The sequence below is a fragment of the Sinohyriopsis cumingii genome, chromosome 12 (assembly GCF_028554795.1).
Source record: "Sinohyriopsis cumingii isolate HCF-2022 chromosome 12, ASM2855479v2, whole genome shotgun sequence".
Classification (NCBI taxonomy): Eukaryota; Metazoa; Mollusca; class Bivalvia; order Unionida; family Unionidae; genus Sinohyriopsis; species Sinohyriopsis cumingii.
The window spans coordinates 102,270,142-102,288,779 of record NC_142972.1 but is presented as its reverse complement, the minus strand read 5'-3'; the positions used below and the strand labels follow the sequence as shown (position 1 = coordinate 102,288,779).

The 18,638-nt window shown below is 34.5% G+C and overlaps 1 protein-coding gene across 1 annotated transcript in view; it reads left to right on the top strand.

Moving 5' to 3' along the window:
* Positions 1-18,638, top strand: part of LOC149787122 (serine/threonine-protein kinase Genghis Khan-like) — a 63,233-nt gene that overhangs the window by 27,726 nt on the left and 16,869 nt on the right. Inside the window, exon 3 of the mRNA XM_089976047.1 lies at positions 11,560-11,647. Coding sequence (XP_089832173.1) covers positions 11,560-11,647 — 88 coding nt within the window. The remainder of the gene's footprint in view (positions 1-11,559; positions 11,648-18,638) is intronic.

The following is an 18,638-nucleotide window of genomic DNA, read 5'->3' as shown; positions in this document are numbered from 1 at the left end:
GGGGGGGGGTGGCAGGCTAGGTGATACCCCTTCCGGTTTTATATTTGTTAGAATTTTGTCTTCTCATGGTTGATCTTTGACCGGAAGTTTTTCCAAAATTTTCTAATTCCTTCTGTAGATGTTCAAAGGATCTGCATCCGTGATAAACTTGTTATAATCATCAGCATGCTGGAGCATGTTTCATTCTTGTTTTAAATTCCAATGCCTGAGATTTTTTTGGTGACTTAATATCTCAGTTGCTATCACGTATAATAGCATGGATAGTGGATATCCTTACCTCATTGACCTTTTAATATCAAATTTGTCCGTAATTGCTCCATTTACCTGTACCCTAGAAGATATTTTGTTCTACAGGAATTTGGTCCATTTTCGTGGGTTTTTTCTGAAACCAAATTTTTCTAGGACTTGTTCAACATAATTGTGTTCCAATCTATTGAAAGCTTTTTCCTGGTCAATGAGTACCATGGCACCTTTTTGGCCACTTATATTTAGGTAGCAGATTGTTGTTGTTGTTTTTTGTATACTTAGAACGTTATTTTGCATATCCCTTCCTTTTTCTCCACAACTTTGTTTTCATTTATTATCCGCGTCATTCCATTTGGTTTTATTAGATAGAATCCTGTTTAATTTTTTTATATCAACATTAAGTAGTGAGATATGTCTCAAGTTTTTCAACTCCTCTCTGTCTCCCTTACCTGTGCAGAGTATTGTTATTAAACCCTCCTTACCTGTGTATAGTATTGTTATTAGACCCTCTTTTACCTGTGTATACTATTGTTATTAGACCCTCCTTACCTGTGTATAACATTGTTATTAGACCCTCTTTTACCTGTGTATAGTATTGTTATTAGACCCTCCCTTACCTTTGTATAGTATTGTTATTAGACCCTCTTTTACCTGTGTATAGTATTGTTATTAGACCCTCCCTTACCTTTGTATAGTATTGTTATTAGACCCTCCTTACCTGTGTATAGTATTGTTATTAGACCCTCCCTTACCTTTGTATAGTATTGTTATTAGACCCTCTTTTACCTGTGTATACTATTGTTATTAGACCCTCCTTACCTGTGTATAACATTGTTATTAGACCCTCTTTTACCTGTGTATAGTATTGTTATTAGACCCTCCCTTACCTTTGTATAGTATTGTTATTAGACCCTCTTTTACCTGTGTATAGTATTGTTATTAGACCCTCTTTTACCTGTGTATAGTATTGTTATTAGACCCTCTTTTACCTGTGTATAGTATTGTTATTAGACCCTCTTTTACCTGTGTATAGTATTGTTATTAGACCCTCCCTTACCTTTGTATAGTATTGTTATTAGACCCTCTTTTACCTGTGTATAGTATTGTTATTAGACCCTCTTTTACCTGTGTATAGTATTGTTATTAGACCCTCCCTTACCTGTGTATAGTATTGTTATTAGACCCTCTTTTACCTGTGTATAGTATTGTTATTAGACCCTCTTTTACCTGTGTATAGTATTGTTATTAGACCCTCTTTTACCTGTGTATAGTATTGTTATTAGACCCTCTTTTACCTTTGTATAGTATTGTTATTAGACCCTGTTTTACCTGTGTATAGTATTGTTATTAGACCCTCTTTTACCTGTGTATAGTATTGTTATTAGACCCTCCCTTACCTTTGTATAGTATTGCTTTTAGACCTCTCGTTGTTTTAGTCATTTTCCTTTCCCTTAAAAATATTATTATACAAAGATCTTAAAACGATTACAATTTCTTTTTTTCTTTATTTTATTATACATTTTTGGTAAAATTCTTCGGTTAGACCGTCCGTCCCTGGTGACTTTCCCTTTGCCAGGTCGGAAATAGTTTTATCTACTTCAACGCTCGTAATACATTTTTCGTAAAGTTCTTTTTGTTCTAATGATATTTTTTTCGCAATTAGACCTCTGTATACAGCTGCTTATCACTTCTTTTTCTATTTTTTTTTTTTTTGTGAGGTGTATACGTTTTGGTAGTAACTTTAATGCACTTTAAAATTTGGTTTTTATATACATTTTCTCTCTTTATTTTTTTATTTTTTTTTCCTAAACTTCTCTCCTCTCCTTTCCCTAATTACTCCCTCCACTTTTTGTACAATTCACTGAATGCGCCTCCTCTTATTTCTCGCCCAGTTTTTCTTCATCTAAAATTTATATTAACCATCCATCCACCTGTTGTTTATTTCCTCATTCCCTGGTTGTTTGAAGACTCTTTTGAGCTCATATTTTTCTGTGTTTCCTTCCTTATTCTGCAATAACTTACGGTCTGAGTTTTTATTTTTTTTGTTTTAGTGTGTCCCCTTCTTGGACAATGTCTTGATTTTCTGTTCAATACAGTACTTCAAATCTTTCCTAATTAAATTTTCGTATTCTGTCTCGTTAAGAATTTTGTTATTCGATTTCCACTCTCCCCCCTCCCATTTTTCCTTTTTTTTTTCCAATACCAAATTCTAAAGTTACCATCATGCGTTCTGAGATTTTACTTTCACTTATTTTGCATTCCTTTATATACCATCTTTCCCAGTTGTATACATGAAATATATCTAGCCTGCTAGCTTGATTTACCCCATATTCGTACGTATATTCTGTTCCTATTATATTTAATTTTCTATTGGCGTCATGTAGTTCATGCTGTGTCAGTAAATTTCATGTTGTGTCAGTAAATATTTCATACTTCTCTCAAGAGCTTATCAAATGATGTTCATTCCGTTTTCCTGTCTATTAATCCTCTACCCAGCTATAATCACACACACACACACACACATTATGAAATTTTCAATCGTCTGTTCTTGTACATATATGTTCAGATTCTCTACATTATTTTATTCTGTTGTGCGCTGAAAAGTATACATTTACAAAATGCCAGTCTTTAACCAGATATGTATTAGTCGCCCTTTAAACATTCCCCTACTTGTAGCTGATCCCATTATATGTCTCTATTGTTCCTTATTATTGTTGCCACACCTACCCTAATTTCTTCCTGGTTGTTGTTTAATAAAACTAGTGCACCCATTCTTTCTTCTAATTTTTTTCTTCATTGCACTGGTCTAATTGTGCGTTTCCTGTATCAGTACTGTTTCAAAATTCCTTCGTTTCTTCAATTATTTTTTAAAAATATTTCTTCCTAATTTATTCCATTTGTGTTTACGCCTACTATATGGAAGTTTGTTCCCTCCATTTGCTTGTCCTTACAACTTTTGTGAATCTTAAAAAAATAAAATATTTTTAATCTTTATGCTCCAGCTTTTTCCGGCCGGAACACTTTTCGTGTGTTGTCATTTGAGTCATCAGTGTCTATAGTTCCTGTCTTATCTGAGGTATCTGTTATAATTTCGCCCGATTTTATTGTCTGGTCTGTTTTGATTCCACTGTTCTCTGAATTTATGTTATTTTCCGAGACATTTGTATGTTGTTCCATTCTGTCATTTCGGAGTTTCTCCTCCTTGAGCCCATTCTCCAGAATTAGATTTCTTTCTTTTCCGTTCCTACTGGACCGGGGTAGAGGTTAGAGGTTTATTCCCAATCGAATTCACTAGCCCCTTCTATTAGGGTACCTCTCACCCGTCGAGGTTTTCCATTCTTCCTCTTCAGAGGAAGAGCTACTTATTTCTGCTATCAGGCTTTGCAACGGGTAGTACTTCTTCTGGAGGAGTAGTCTTTTCTCAGTTTCTTCTGCTGAAATTTCATTTATAGGAGGATTTCATTTTTGAGGACTTGTACCTCTGAAATTCTCACACTCAAGGTCTTTAATAAAGGTTGGCTCTTCCTTCATCTTCATTGTTCGCTTCTGTCCTCATTGGACTTTGCACTTGTTTGTCATAAGTCATACTCGGACTGACAATTTCCTCCAGGTTACTATGAAGTTATTCACTGTGTCTGAACGTAATACCACCACCACCACCCACCCACCCTTGTGCATTTTCTACTTTTATTTCCTCTTCAGCTCCTTCCAGACATAGACAGTTGTTACTTACTTGGTTTGCGCATATCATTTGTGTCTTGGGGTTTGGGCATTCTTTCGGCCTGCAGCGTGGGCATTGTCGATCATTTTCATACCCTTTATATCATGTTTTCAATATAACAAAAAGCTCATAACATAGAAGAAAGTTTATATTTTTGGGGCTTCTCCTTTTAATACCGTAATTATCATTTTCCCTGGTTTTATGTGATGATAGCCCCTTATGGTGGCCATTCTGCTTTTCCTGACTTTGGTCTGGAGTTTCTTTTCTCTTTTGCACTAACCCTATGCTATCCACCTCCATGGGGAGTCCAGACACATAGATGTCTGTGACGTTGGCCCCAGCCTCGCAGATAATAGGCGGAGCTTCTGTCACTTTAGCTTTTTGTCCTTTGACTTATGTTTTTGTTGTTTTTATGGACAGGAGTTTGGGGAACGAACTTACTCCTGTCCCCATATTTTTGGCATCAATTTTGTCGATATTTACCCCTTTTGTTTTCAGGGCTTTCAAAATTTATGCCTGTCTGGTAAATGTTGTGATGTCCCGAAATCTATTTGTTGACATCCCTTTGGGTGGTACGCTACCAATCTTTGGTCATCCCTACCCCCTTTAGCCTTGTCTCGAAATAGACATTTAACTTAGTTTCTTCATGCTGGGTCGTTGTTTGTACACCTGGAGAGCTACTACTTTAAAAATGACTTTGAATTGGAGAAATCTACTCCTACTATCTCCATGCTCAGATGTAAACTATTATCTATAGCATAACTCGTAAGTAAGGTAGTTTACAGTGTGTGTGTGTGTGTGTGTGTGTGTGTGTGTGATTTGGATTTTTAACGTAACTTTAACGATTTTTCAGTCATATCGCTACGATATCTAGTGTGCCAGTTTGTATAGATGTCTAGCATAGGGGCACTATGTCACGGACATGTAGCATGAAGCTCCACCGGGTCGCATTATCCTGACGCCAGCCCAACTAGTCCTAACACTAACCTCTGTGCGCTTAGCGAGACAGCTGTTAGCACAATGTTCGTAACTTGGTCTGGGTTCGAACCCGCGACCTCCCGCATCCGAGGCGAACGCTCTAACCACTAGGCCACTGGAGCGGTGTGGTTTACATTGAACAATTTATCTAAATTGCCTTCCCTCTCGCTGTGGTTTAAGCAAAAATGATAATTTATTCAAAATAAGAAAGAAAAGGAAAATTTTTTATACACTTTTGCATTCTTCACGCAAATGTGTTCCGATGTATCTTTAAGCAAGAGCACACTGGACAAGCAGAAATTAAAAAATAACACAAAGTTCATCAGATGGTTGCAACTAAGTGCCGAACTGTAGAAAAGTTGAAGATTATGTTTTAAGGTGCCAAAACAAAAAATGAAAAGAAAAAGTAAAAAGAGGAAAAAATTATAAAGTGATTGTGTGCAGTAATGTGTTTATGTAGGTTTGTGGGCTTTCGGCAGTTTGTTTCTTTCGTGCCATGGCAGATTAATATTCGAAGACTTTACGTCTCCAAGGGTAGTTCTGTGCCTTTTATTTGAGAGAGAGAGAGAGAGGTGTAGTTTAGGGATTAAGGGAGAATTACCATAAGAACATTTTTCTTTACTTTCAACCCCTATGTTTCTGTTGGTTGATTAGTCTGCTGCCTGACCAGCCAACACAGTGAGAGAAAGAAAATGCAATGGGGCAGCCTTCTGATACTGTCATATTTAAAAATAATCTTTTTAGAACTTTATTTTAGGTTTTAGAACAAAACAGAAAGAAACAAAACATTAAATAGATTACAGTTGGCTTATGTGTGCCTCGTAACCAAGAAATTGGAGCTTTGCATCACTGATACTATGAACGTTGTACATAAATTCCAGTTAAAGTGTATTTTGTACCTTATGCATGAGAAAGAGAGCGAGAAAGAGGGAGAAAAAACAAGGAAAAGGATTGCGATGAAAGTTTGTAGCATTTTTAATTCATTTAGAAAACGGGGATTCTTAATATATCTCTCGTTATTTTCTTACGTCGTTAATGATTAATCAGGAGAGAGAGAGAGAGAGAGAGATTAGTACCGCGAAAAAGTATGTACCATGCTATTTCTGAACGTACCGCGATACGTACCACGGTATACCGCAATTATATTAGGGACCAACAATTTAATGTTCTTGGACAGGTTCCTGACACTTTGTTTAATTTCTGTCTCCTAATAGTTAGAAAAATATTTTGCTCTGTATCATAACAAAATAACACCCTACAATTATACGTTTTATTATTTAGAAAACGACACTAAGCACCAAGAGATAAAAGAAAAGAAATATTCCAGTTCGAAAGAAAATCACGGTCCCACTACACACCCAGAAAATGAAATGGCCAACAGCTTAGTGTAAATGCATTTGCTATGTGTATGTTGACTATTGTATAAGTTGCAATATATGAGCCGTACCTTAAGTGGAATGATTAATATTACACTATAGCCGATACTGTACAAGACATCATGCTGACATTCTGGAGCCTATTGATACAAATCTAAAGTTTTGATACTGAAGCCAATAGTTTACTAGCCACACTAGGGGCATAATAGGTAGAAACAGTAAACATAAAACACACTTACTCAACAAACGAGAAAATATTTAGTGGACTTTAGAAAATCACGTAATGTTCAGACAAGAAACAAGAGCACTCCAGAAAAACGAAGGATGATTCGCAGCCTTACAAAGTAATACATATACATCACACATTCACATATGCTAGTAAATGGATAAATTATGAGATGACGGGGGGTGGGGGTGGAGTAGGGTGGTGGTCGATGGATGCCACAACTGCATAGTATATATCTAGGCCTAGTTGCTGTTACGTATGTAATATGGTGAGTTTTCAGAGGTGGTCCAATACTTTCATATTTGGAAAATTATGACGGTCTTAAACACGCAGAAGAAAGAAAGAAAGTATTATATTATATTATATTATATTATATTATATTATATTATATTATATTATATTATATTATATCATATTATATTATTTAACAAAAATTGTGTGCGGGTATAATAAGTTAATTTTTACTTTTAAATCAATGTCCGCGCTGAAGGGTAAGGTCTTTGTTAATGGAAAAAATGCCCTCCTTTCGAACACTTGATATGTTCTGCAAAGTATTTGTTAATTAGTTTATGACTGGAGGTGTTAAACGCAGATCCTACTTTTTTAAATGACCTGGAAAGCAGACACTGAACCATAAAGTGTGAAACCGGATGAACTCTTATCAATATCGACAGTTTTACAACGATCATGTTTCCGTCTAAATATGCGTCCGTTAATTACTCAACAAACATGGGGCGTGATAACCTGTCATTTTGGTTAGTTAAATACCTTTGCAAGCAATCAGATATAACCTTACAAACGAAACATAATGAAACGACTTGTTTCTTTTGTCAAACCCCACTGATAGATGGTATGATACTGTCCCAATCTAATTAAAATCAGACCGCCAGACTGTGGAGATCTGATTTTAATCATATTGTTACTGATTAAGGTTTTATAGCCCATGACCCATGCTGTGAACAAAAGTAATAATAACCCCACCCTATTTTTTTTGCTTATTTGATCAGATTTCTCACGTGCTTTATATTTACATCTATAAGGATATAGAACCTGTATCATAATCTCAGATTTAAAAAAAAATTAAAAAATTTTTATCAAAAGAAAGTGAATACAATTTATCAGAGAGATTTGGAATAGATTTGCAAGAGATTGAAACAAATTTTAATAGCTAAGTCATCAAAAAATTGATTTTCAAATCCATCCAAAAGAAATAAAACTTACAACAAATTTTAAAATTCTTATTTGTTTTATAATTCTCATTGCATAGTCAGACTAAATTTTAACCGGAGAGAGAGAGAGAAGGGTCCCCCTTCCCCGGGAGGGAGGGAGATGGAGTGGAAATAAATGCCTGTTTAAAATTAAGACACGTACAATTAGACAGCTTCCGCACTTTCTTTCAATAAATGAAATATACGAATTGAGAGCATTATAAATTGTACATTGGAATCTGATTGCAAATTGGATCGTGTTATTAATTAACAAAAAAACGTTATTATTAAAAAGACATTCCATACTTTTCCCTGAGACCAACATACATGTCGTATCTGCTTATTTTACACGAGTTTTATTTATAAAATGTCAGCCAGATGACGAAAACTAATGCGCAATAGGACACGTAGCTTAAACAACATGGTATAAAACAATGGTAATATAATTGTCAGCAGCAACAACGTACAAAGAATTATTAATTTAAATTGACAACATGCTCATAAGATTTTCATTGTCATCAAATCACTTTCCAAAAATAGTTGTAGATGCTCCCTGCATTTAACTAAGAGTAAAAACATGTGCAAATAAAAGCATTACACGTGTATATGATGAGAACTGTTGTTCAACTTAGTTACAAAACAATGAGTTCTAATGTTTTTCTTTACTAAAAAAATCCATTTAATTATTTCATTAGATTATTATGTCTAGTTTAAAATTTTAATATGCACCATAAGCCAATGTTAACAAAAACTTGGTAAAGGCTAAACATCTCGATAAACAAGGTAGTAGTCTTAAAGAACGCTTAAATCTTCTTAGACATGGAAGGTATTCAAGTTTCATCCGATACAGACAGCAGCAATGTTGGTTTAAACGTATGCCGTGGGCATATATATAACATATGCCACAGAAAAATATCAAAAGATATTTTCGTGCATCGTATCAAATTTGCATCAAATTAGATTATTTTGTTTAAAGTATATTCATAAATTTGGAAGCGGCCTTTGACCGTCCACAATCATGCCTGATGTGGGCTGGAATTCACTTTGCTGAAGAAAAAAGTGATTCAGCAATTATAAACCTCATGTGCAACGTTTAATGTTATGGGTTTGCAAAATAAATAAATAAATAAATAAATAAATAAATAAAACAAAAATAAATTTAAAAACGCTTAATACGACTACCTCGTTATTTCCAGGTCTCGCATCATTCTAAAAAAAAAAAAAAAACCCGCATAGTTTTATTACCCGTTCTTGAGGCCCAAGTCCTTTATGCCAGGCAGAGGTGATCTCCCTAGGTGTTGTGGACATTCACACCTCTTATCAATGGCAATGTGTGTGATGCAATCCACGTTTGCCTTCGTCTTTAAGATCTTGTGATAGTATATAAAGCCAAGCAGTTGATGAAGGAAACATCTTTGACACTGTTTCTCAAAGCTGTCGTTATTTCCCTGATGGAATCTAAGGTAGGTTTACAGCCAATGTAGTGTGCCTGATAGAATACATCGTATATATAATTCGTATATTTTCTTCTGCATTCGAAGAACTGTTTGTTTTATTTTATTTTGTTATTTTATTTTATTTTATTTGTTTATTTGTTGCATACGGCATTATATGATGACTGCATAAGCTACATACGTAATAGTACAAGTTTATGTGCGATTATTAGGGAAGATGGGAAAATTAATTAAAACTTTTAGCAAAACAATTAAGTAGGAATTGTGTTTGAATTTTGATAAATATCGAATAGTCGTATGGATAAAATAGTATTATAGTGTTTGTAGTCAAGCCGTTGTTTTCACTTGACGTTATAAAATGTGTACTTCCACATCCGCCATTTGATACCCTTGTCAAGCAAACATGTCATCTAACAACATTATTCTTCCCAGATAATTATGAAGGCACGTCTCATTTTGTATGTAAAGATTTATTAACACATAACATTTTGTTGTGCATGTCTACCGCACGAGACCAAATGCGTGACTTTTCCCTTTTCTTTCTTCAAGTAAACATTGAAATTTCAACCATCTTTATTATTCCTTCATAAACAAATAGATCCATCAATAAACAGTGACATAATCAAATGGATACACAAACAAGTAGAAACAGGTAATGATTTTCAATTTTCATGGGCTGAAATCAATCATTTGGTTATCGTTGAAATTATTCGACTACAAAACCTCACAAAAAAGGAAACTGTTGAATACTGTCCTTTGCTTATAGCGGTACTAAATTCTACAAAGACGATAGCACGGCTGCCGTTCGCTTGCAACCGGTATCTGTCACGCAGTTTTGGATTAGAATAGAAATGACAATTCAATTTTACTTTTAACAGTTTTTTATCAGACAGCCATAACATAAACTGAAGTATATGAGTGGATGTCGACTTATCACGCAAAAGATCTAGTACCGAATCTCACTCTATGCCTTTTCTTTTTGTTTTAGCATATGCTTTGAACTAAGGAAGAATTGTGCCACCCGGATTTACTGTGTGAAAATACATTTTAATTGATGCTTTGTTATCATGAATTAAGAAGGAAATATGTTACTCAGATTTACCGTTCGAACGTACACAACACACTACAGAATATAAACGGTAAAATGTTGAAAGAAATCTACGCTTAAATTAATACCTTTTAGCTAACCAGTTTGTTTGAGCAGAAAGAAAAAAAAAAAAAGAAAATTTGTTTGTTCTGAATAAATAACGAAAAAAAGTACATCGATGGGGTGACAAATCTTGTGTTTTTCACCCACGGGCTTAACTCAATATTTATTGGAAATTTTACATTTGTACCGGAGGCAAAGGAGTATAACATTATACAAGATTTAATAAGTGACACTTTCTGTAAACCTTTGATCTGAAAGCAATCGGGCAGGGAGAAAGAGGTAAATGTTTTAATAACCCAAAACCCTAACTAACTCAAAATTTGCTGAGTTGAAATACTAAAGGTAAATTGAGCTGTTAAATTAAGTTGCGAATAAAAAAAATTACTTGATCTTTCAAGGTCAGTAGTTTACTTGCTTGATTACTTTGTCAATTCAAGGATTTTTTTTTTTTTCAAATTGGAGATCAAGTTTTCATTAGTTTTACATATGTCTAATTTAACTGGGCATGGCAAGGTAAATATGATATGCATGGCAAGGTAAATATTATATGCATGGCAAGGTAAATATTATATTCATGGCAAGGTAAATATTATAAGCATGCAAGGTAAATATTATAAGCACGGCAAGGTAAATACTATATGCAATGGCAAGGTAAATAATATATGCATGGCAAGGTAAATATTATATTCATGGCAAGGTAAATACTATATGCATGGCAAGGTAAATATTATAAGCATGGCAAGGTAAATATTATATGCATGGCAAGGTAAATACTATATGCATGGCATGGTAAATATTATATGCATGGCTAGGTAAATATTATATGCATGTCAAGGTAAATATTATATTCATGGCAAGGTAAATATTATAAGCATGCAAGGTAAATATTATAAGCATGGCAAGGTAAATACTATATGCAATGGCAAGGTAAATAATATATGCAATGGCAAGGTAAATAGTGTTGTTATATCGGGCGTATTATGGACATTGCACGGTAAATGAATTTGCGATGAAACATTCAGCAAGAGAGATACAAAATGATGACGATGGATGAAAAGAGAAAGAATTTCTAGCCGTAAACAGACATTTACCCAGAAAACTACAATTAAGTCACAAACTATATGTCAAGAACTATACTTTATTACTATTATTATTATTATTAAATTTTATTAAATATATTTCCTCATTTATTTTATTAAGGCCACATCAGACAAAGAATCCTTAACACAGCGGTTTGGAAAATTTGATCATCTGCTGAAAAAACGTCTAGATGATTTTATCAAAAAATGTAAGTAGTCTTCCACTTTTATTTTTCAGCTGTGTTTTTTATATGTATGTCTTTTTTTTAAAGGAATTTTAATATTTTATCTTCTTTTTTTCTTTCTTTCTTTCTTTCAAAATATTAAGAGTATTGCCTTCATGTCAAAACGGTAGACAGCAACATACATACAAGATATGCTCTGTAGAATTGTCCCATAAGTTTGCGATGCATCTTCGCTAACCAAAGTTCCGATAATATAGCCATATCTAAACCCTGGTGGATCAAATGGATATGGTGATTTGTCCTAACGATATCGATTGAATTTCATGAGTTGCCTCCCTTAGTATGTAAATGCCAACTAACCAATTGTGATACATCAACGGAAAATGGTGGAGGTAACTGACCTAAAAAGGATACTTTGTACGTTTAACCAAAGGAGTCTGAAGTTTTATCAATAAAGTAGGACAAAACCTCTGACAACATGAAATGACCTTATCGGTACTATAACTTAATGCAAGGAGTGCAAGCGTGACCACAACCCTCCGCTGGATTAGACTTTTCTCACACGTCTTTTATCCCTTCAGAATCGCAAGAAGACTGAAAAACTACATATATCCATTCAAAAGACAGTAACGTACCAACGCATAACTCTCGGACGACCTTCGGATGAATCCTATATGGCGAATTAACCTTTATTTTCACCATTACGGTCACAAACCCTTTCTAGCAGAATCCATCAGCCGGAAGTAGCTCGTCATTAACGTCGTTGTTTCTCACCAAAACAAACTTAGATTTTTTTCTCATCTTTTTTCTTCTTCAAATTTGTAATGAAGATTTGTTTAGCTAATACTACTTATAATTAAAAATGTTATTAATATTTCGCGTAGATATTTTTACTCTGGCTGAATTTGTCAAAGATTTTTTTTATAACTGAGAAACGAGTTCCGTAGAATCATGAAACAAGAACCTAATTTCATGAAGATTATTACTTGTTCACAAAGACGAAAGACGTAGAGCTATATTAGACTTGCATTAAGACTGCACTCTTTCCTCACGCAATAAGTAATTTTGTTTCAGGATTTTTTTATTTTATTTTTTAAAATATTTTTTCTTCTTGTAAAAAGCTGGCATGAACGTTTAAAGTTACTATTTTCGTGAAGAAAGTGACACTTTTCATGGTCGATACACATTTTTCACGGAAAAGCAACTTGTGAAAATTTTGTTATTTATATAAACACCCCTTCCGTCACCATATACACATAACCAGACTACCATTTACTTACGTAATACCTAGTCCATTATGCCCATCCAGCTGGCTTGCCTTGTGGGTTCATGTGTATTACATGTACATGACCGGCACCAAATGAACAGCCATACATATTACTTCATAGATACATCCACTCGCCGCAGTATGAGGTAATGGCGAATATGTTACTGGGTATAGGACGCAGGTGGCGTCTTCTAGGCGGACGCCCCGGGTCTGGTTGTAAAGTTGTATGTGCCTGCATCAGAAAATCCCGCGACGAGCGTAGATATTAAGAAATGCGCGTGTTTATGAATGACCACTTACTGCATAAATAAATAAATCAATAAATAAAAATAAAACCGATGATTGTATGTGGTAATAATATCGACGTGGATGAATGGCCAAATATACATTTTTATTTTTATAAAAAACGAATCAGTGATGGCACCTTATAAAATTCAAATTTGAATAAAAGAAGAATTCACACAAGTATTTTTTTAACACAAGAAATATTTACTTAATGAAATTGATGATTGAGTATGTACCGAGCCCCCCCCCCCCCCACGAGACCATGCGCTCAAACCCTCTTTATTCACTCCTTCTAATTATTTCAACCGAATTTTAATCGTTGTACTTTTTTAATAATCAATAGATTTTGGCGGCTATATAGCAATCAAGTTTCATTTTTCAGTGTGTGTGTGTGTATGTGTGTGTGCGTCTGTGTTTACGTATTTGTCTTCGCCGAAGCGTAACGTTGTATATCTAACCAATGTAAAATTATTTTTACAAACTACAAACTTATCGGTAGTGTTTGTTCAGGCATTAGTCGGACTTACACAAGTCATTTTTAAAACTAAATTTTGATCGAAAATATTGAGATAACTTATTTATACTACTAATGTCTAAAAATAATCTGCCAATATCAAATGCTTAACTTAGGACTGCTGTTTTCTCCAAGTTTCAAAGACCTCGAGACAACAGTCGATGTCTATTGAAAGGTTCTTAATCTCGAAAATAATGATTTTCAGTAATCACTTAATGACCACACATCGCGAATCTATTTCACACATGCAAGTTTTTTTCTCTCACTTGTTTCACATTTATGACTTATTGGTAAGCCTTTTCGAGCCGAACATTTGTATTTCACGCTTACAATACAAAACAGGATCCAAACAACCAACACAAAGATATATTTATATCTCAAATTACTTAATACGTACACCTAATTGCTAGGAAATTTGGAGGGGTCCATATTACGAATTTAATCCATGTTGTCGTAAAGTCATATTAATGCTGTACATTATGACGTATGCTGCTAGAATTAGCTGATTACTCGAGTTGACAGGTATCTTCCCCTCACCATCCCCAGATAATCAGTACATAATCACAGATCTCTAGCAAATTCATAAACGCACACATAATTGCAAGTTGAACAAATCTGCGGGGGTGGGGTGGTGGTGGTGTTATTTTTTAACACATTTTAGTTGGTAAAATACATTTACATGATAAATAGGTGCAAAAGTGCCTCAGCGAACACCCAGGGTTTCTAATAGTCTACAAAATGAAAGCGTTGATGAATTGTGAACAACTGATTAAATCAAAACACGAACATAATAGAGCTATAAACGTATTTGAAAAGTCAGCAATAATGAAGATCCAGAGTTCAACAGAGGTGAGAGAAACCGGTTGTAACAGGGCAACATGTACGGGGAGGGGTAAATGGTGGTAAGTGTGCAAAAAAAAAAAAAAAAAAGGAAAACCGCTTGCACATGCTGCACCTGTTGGGCATGAGCTGGTTCTACCTGTGTAACTTGCATATTATTTGAATATATACCTCCAGGTTGATTTTTTTATATCAAGTAATAAAGAGCTACTTTATAACATATGGAGGTTTACGCACATGTACTCCTTTCTATTTTGACAGTAGTTATTTTTTTTTTAGATGAATTTATGCCGAAATGCCGCAAGTCATAGACAGCCCATAGCATTCTGAAAAAGTTCAAGATTGTTTATTATTTGAACAATTAGATAAGAATGGTGTTAAAAAAAAGATAGGTATTTAGTATTGTTTGGAGAAAAAAAATTGATCAATAATGATTTTATTTGTTAAAAATGTAACAATTTTCACCCCACCCCACCCCAAAAAATTGTTTTCATGTATTACCAGATTTAAACTTTTGTTTCTAACCATGTGTTATTTTTATCTCTATTCTTTATCACATATAAAAATTTCTCATATTTTACTCTTTTCTGTTATACCAGTAATTTAAATTGTAATTCTTTTTAAATGCATACATTTTTTCAAGTCATCAACAACTAGGGTAAAACGCGTTGCCATGTTTAAAAATAGAGCGCTAAATGCAGAAAGAAGAATGACGAGAGTTGTAACATTCACTACTTTATTAGCAAATGGATCATAACTTTTTTTCACGGACCCATGTAACACATGTAACAATTTATTAACATATTAAAGAGATAAATTTAAATTTTCATAAGTTGTAATTACTTCGGGCAAAATTAAAATTCTTTTCCTCATAACGTATCATTCGGACTTTGTTACACAGCCTCGGCTCTAAGATGTGCGGGTCCCAAGGAAGCATGCTGAGCCCAAGGCAGCAAGCGATAAGCACGGGGCCCCAAGAAAAAAAAATTGCATTGCGGATAAGCGCGGGACCCAAAGCGATTGCCTTGTTCGCCTTGCCAAAGGGTCGGACCTGTAGTTATATTACTAAATCATGAAAATTCCCCCCCCCCCCACACACAGTTTATTCTTTCCCTGTTTCCAGTGAGTGGATGAAAAAATAATTTGCAAGCAAAATTATCTGTGACATGTGACATGTATTATTTTTGGCAATTTTATAATGAATATTTTATTTTTTAATATTTAAAATAAATTAATTTTTCAAGTATAATTTGGATTTGTAATCTATATAAACCGTTTTCAATGAAAATTGAAACTTATGGGCAATATACTAATCCAAAACGTTTAGTACAAAATCAGGACAATTTCACACTTTTATTTTTATTCTCTCTTGGTATTGTTTCGATGTCTTTAAATTGTAAATCGTTTTAAAACTATCGTCAAAACAGACCTGAGCACTGGCCAAAAGTAAAATGACAAAGGCATGGTGATATGGAATGTGTGACAGACCTGCTGAAACTATAGAAAACAAAATGATTGATGTTGGGCTTATGCTCTGTTAAACTCATTCTTAAGTTATTCCCATATTGTTACCCATAAATCTAAACACAAGTGACTATATTTAAAATGTACCTCGGAGTGCCAGAGATAAAAGTATTGAAGTCGCTACATATTTGCGAGACATTATACCTAACACACCCCTCCCAATATAAAGAGGGCTAGCGTTCACATCCAGCTCCTCTGAGACAGATAAGTTTATTTTGATGTAGGATTCTTTCAATTCCCTCTGTTACATAATTCGTGAAGGGAACACCCACGTCGCTTTCTCTCTCTCTCTCTCTCTCTCTCTCTCTCTCACACACACACACACACACACACACACACACACACACACACACATTATGTGAATCTCAAGTGACATGAGGTTGCTGATTCTGTAACACTGAATAACATTATAAGAACATAGTCGTTATTTCATTTACTTTTGATAAAGCAGATTCGCACGTACTGGTTACTTAGAAAAGGCTTATATTTTGACCAATAAAATCTGCAGCGGTTGCAGAGTACAGTAACAACCTATTATCTGGCGAATCATGCAGCAAGAGACATATAGTTGTGGGATGTGGTTATAATTATATATTGCAGATCAAAATAGTTTGCATTATCTTAGCATTATGTGTATTTTGTCTTCTAAATATATTTATATCATAAGAGTAAGTATATTATCAACTGTATTGCCTTGTATTTCATTGACTATAGCGAGAAAAGAAAACAACAATGCTGAGTACTAATATATCTATGTCAAACCGTTGTGAGAAAAGATCCGTATTACAAAATGATTTATATCGTATAATATTATCGGATCAAATACGTTTGAAAATTATTGAAAAAAAAAACAATTTACACGTGTAAGAGAAAACAAATCACATTTTTACATATGTGTTTAGAAATTGGCACCCAAACCCAAGAAAGGTAAAATATAATCTATGGTTAAAAACAGGCAACCAAATACAGGAACGTTATAATATCATCTGTCTTTAAAAGCAGGAGCACAAACTCAAGAAACTTGTAATATTATCTGTGATTTCAACAAACACCTATACTGTTGCGGCTTTTATTATCCTTTTTGTAAACATCAGTTAAGTTCCTCCCTGTATGTTTTGTCACTTTGAATTTTATTTTATCCACAAGTTCATAATTAATCTAGCTGACCACTTCCTGACTGCCACCACCACCCTGAAAATAAATTCTGCGGGCGTCGATTCATACATATGTTGAGTTCACTCGGCCTTATGGTCCAAAGGGATTATGTCAGTAGTTTTCATCCCCCATGTCACAACCCAAATCATAGTCGCGAGGAGGTTCTTTACGGTCGGAAGGATTTTTTAAATATTTTTTTTTGTGTTGAGGGTGGCAAAAGGTATAAGTCTGTGGACACGGGGTCGTGATTCTCAGAGCATTTTCTGTTTGGGGTCGCGACCAAAAAAGGTAGGGAACCACCGGTTTAGCATATGGCCATGTGTCTGTTACACACGATTCATCAACGGCCATCAATTGCTGTTTGTTACAACTAGAGTGACTTTATTTTGGGACATATTTTAATCCACCTTGCTCTTGAAGCATATTAGTGAGGGTCTGGTAAAGATGGATTAATACGATGGATTATTAGCAAGATATTATCTATCTATCTATCTATCTGTCTAGCTAGCTCTATGAGGTGAGGCGATTTACCACTAGACAGTGTGAACTTACTACAATTGAATATCGATAATTCTCAGAAATTATATGATCAGAAAGTTGATTAGTACATTTGAAATGGATGTGTAATCGCGTGATTTGCTAACCTTATTGTTGAGCCATTATTTCTGGAGAGATTGTATTCAGTTGGTATTAAAAAAAAAAAAAAAAAAAAAAACAATACAATTAAGAATACGTTTAACTAGGAACAAGATATATGCATAGTAACGAGTCGGTCTGGCATCAAACTGGCTTGCCTTCTTACCACACAAGAAGCTGTAGTGTATTTCCGAGCTGATTACAATGAAATTAAGTGAATTGGCTGATATAATCAAAATAATCAAGTTTAGTCACAACTTGTTAATGAGTTGAGTTTGCACCAGGTTATGGTTGGATGTGAACTTGTTTCCACAATAATGTCGAGGATTATCTATAAATATATTTTCATCAAAATTGTTGCATTCGTTAACATCATAACTAGAATTGTCCTTGGCTACTGAGAATTTGGCAACAATATATGGACAACTCTGGTGGGCTAGTGGTCAGAGCGTCCGCCTCGGATGCGGGAAGTCGTGGGTTCGATCCCCGGCCAAGTCATACCAAAGACTTATAAAAATGGTACTAACAGCTGTCTTGCTTGGCGCTCAGCATTAAGAAGTTATTATTATGACTGGTCGGCCTGGTGACATGATAATGTTACTGGGTGGGACATCATGCTACATGTCTGCGGCATGATGCCCCAGTGCTAAACATCGCTATAAACTGTCACACTGCAAAAGTCGTAGCGATATGACTGAAAAATGGTTCAAGCTACGTTAAAAATCAAAATCACACACACACAAAAATATATGGACAAAGATAGCATCGACTTAGAACATAACTTTAAGAAGGTA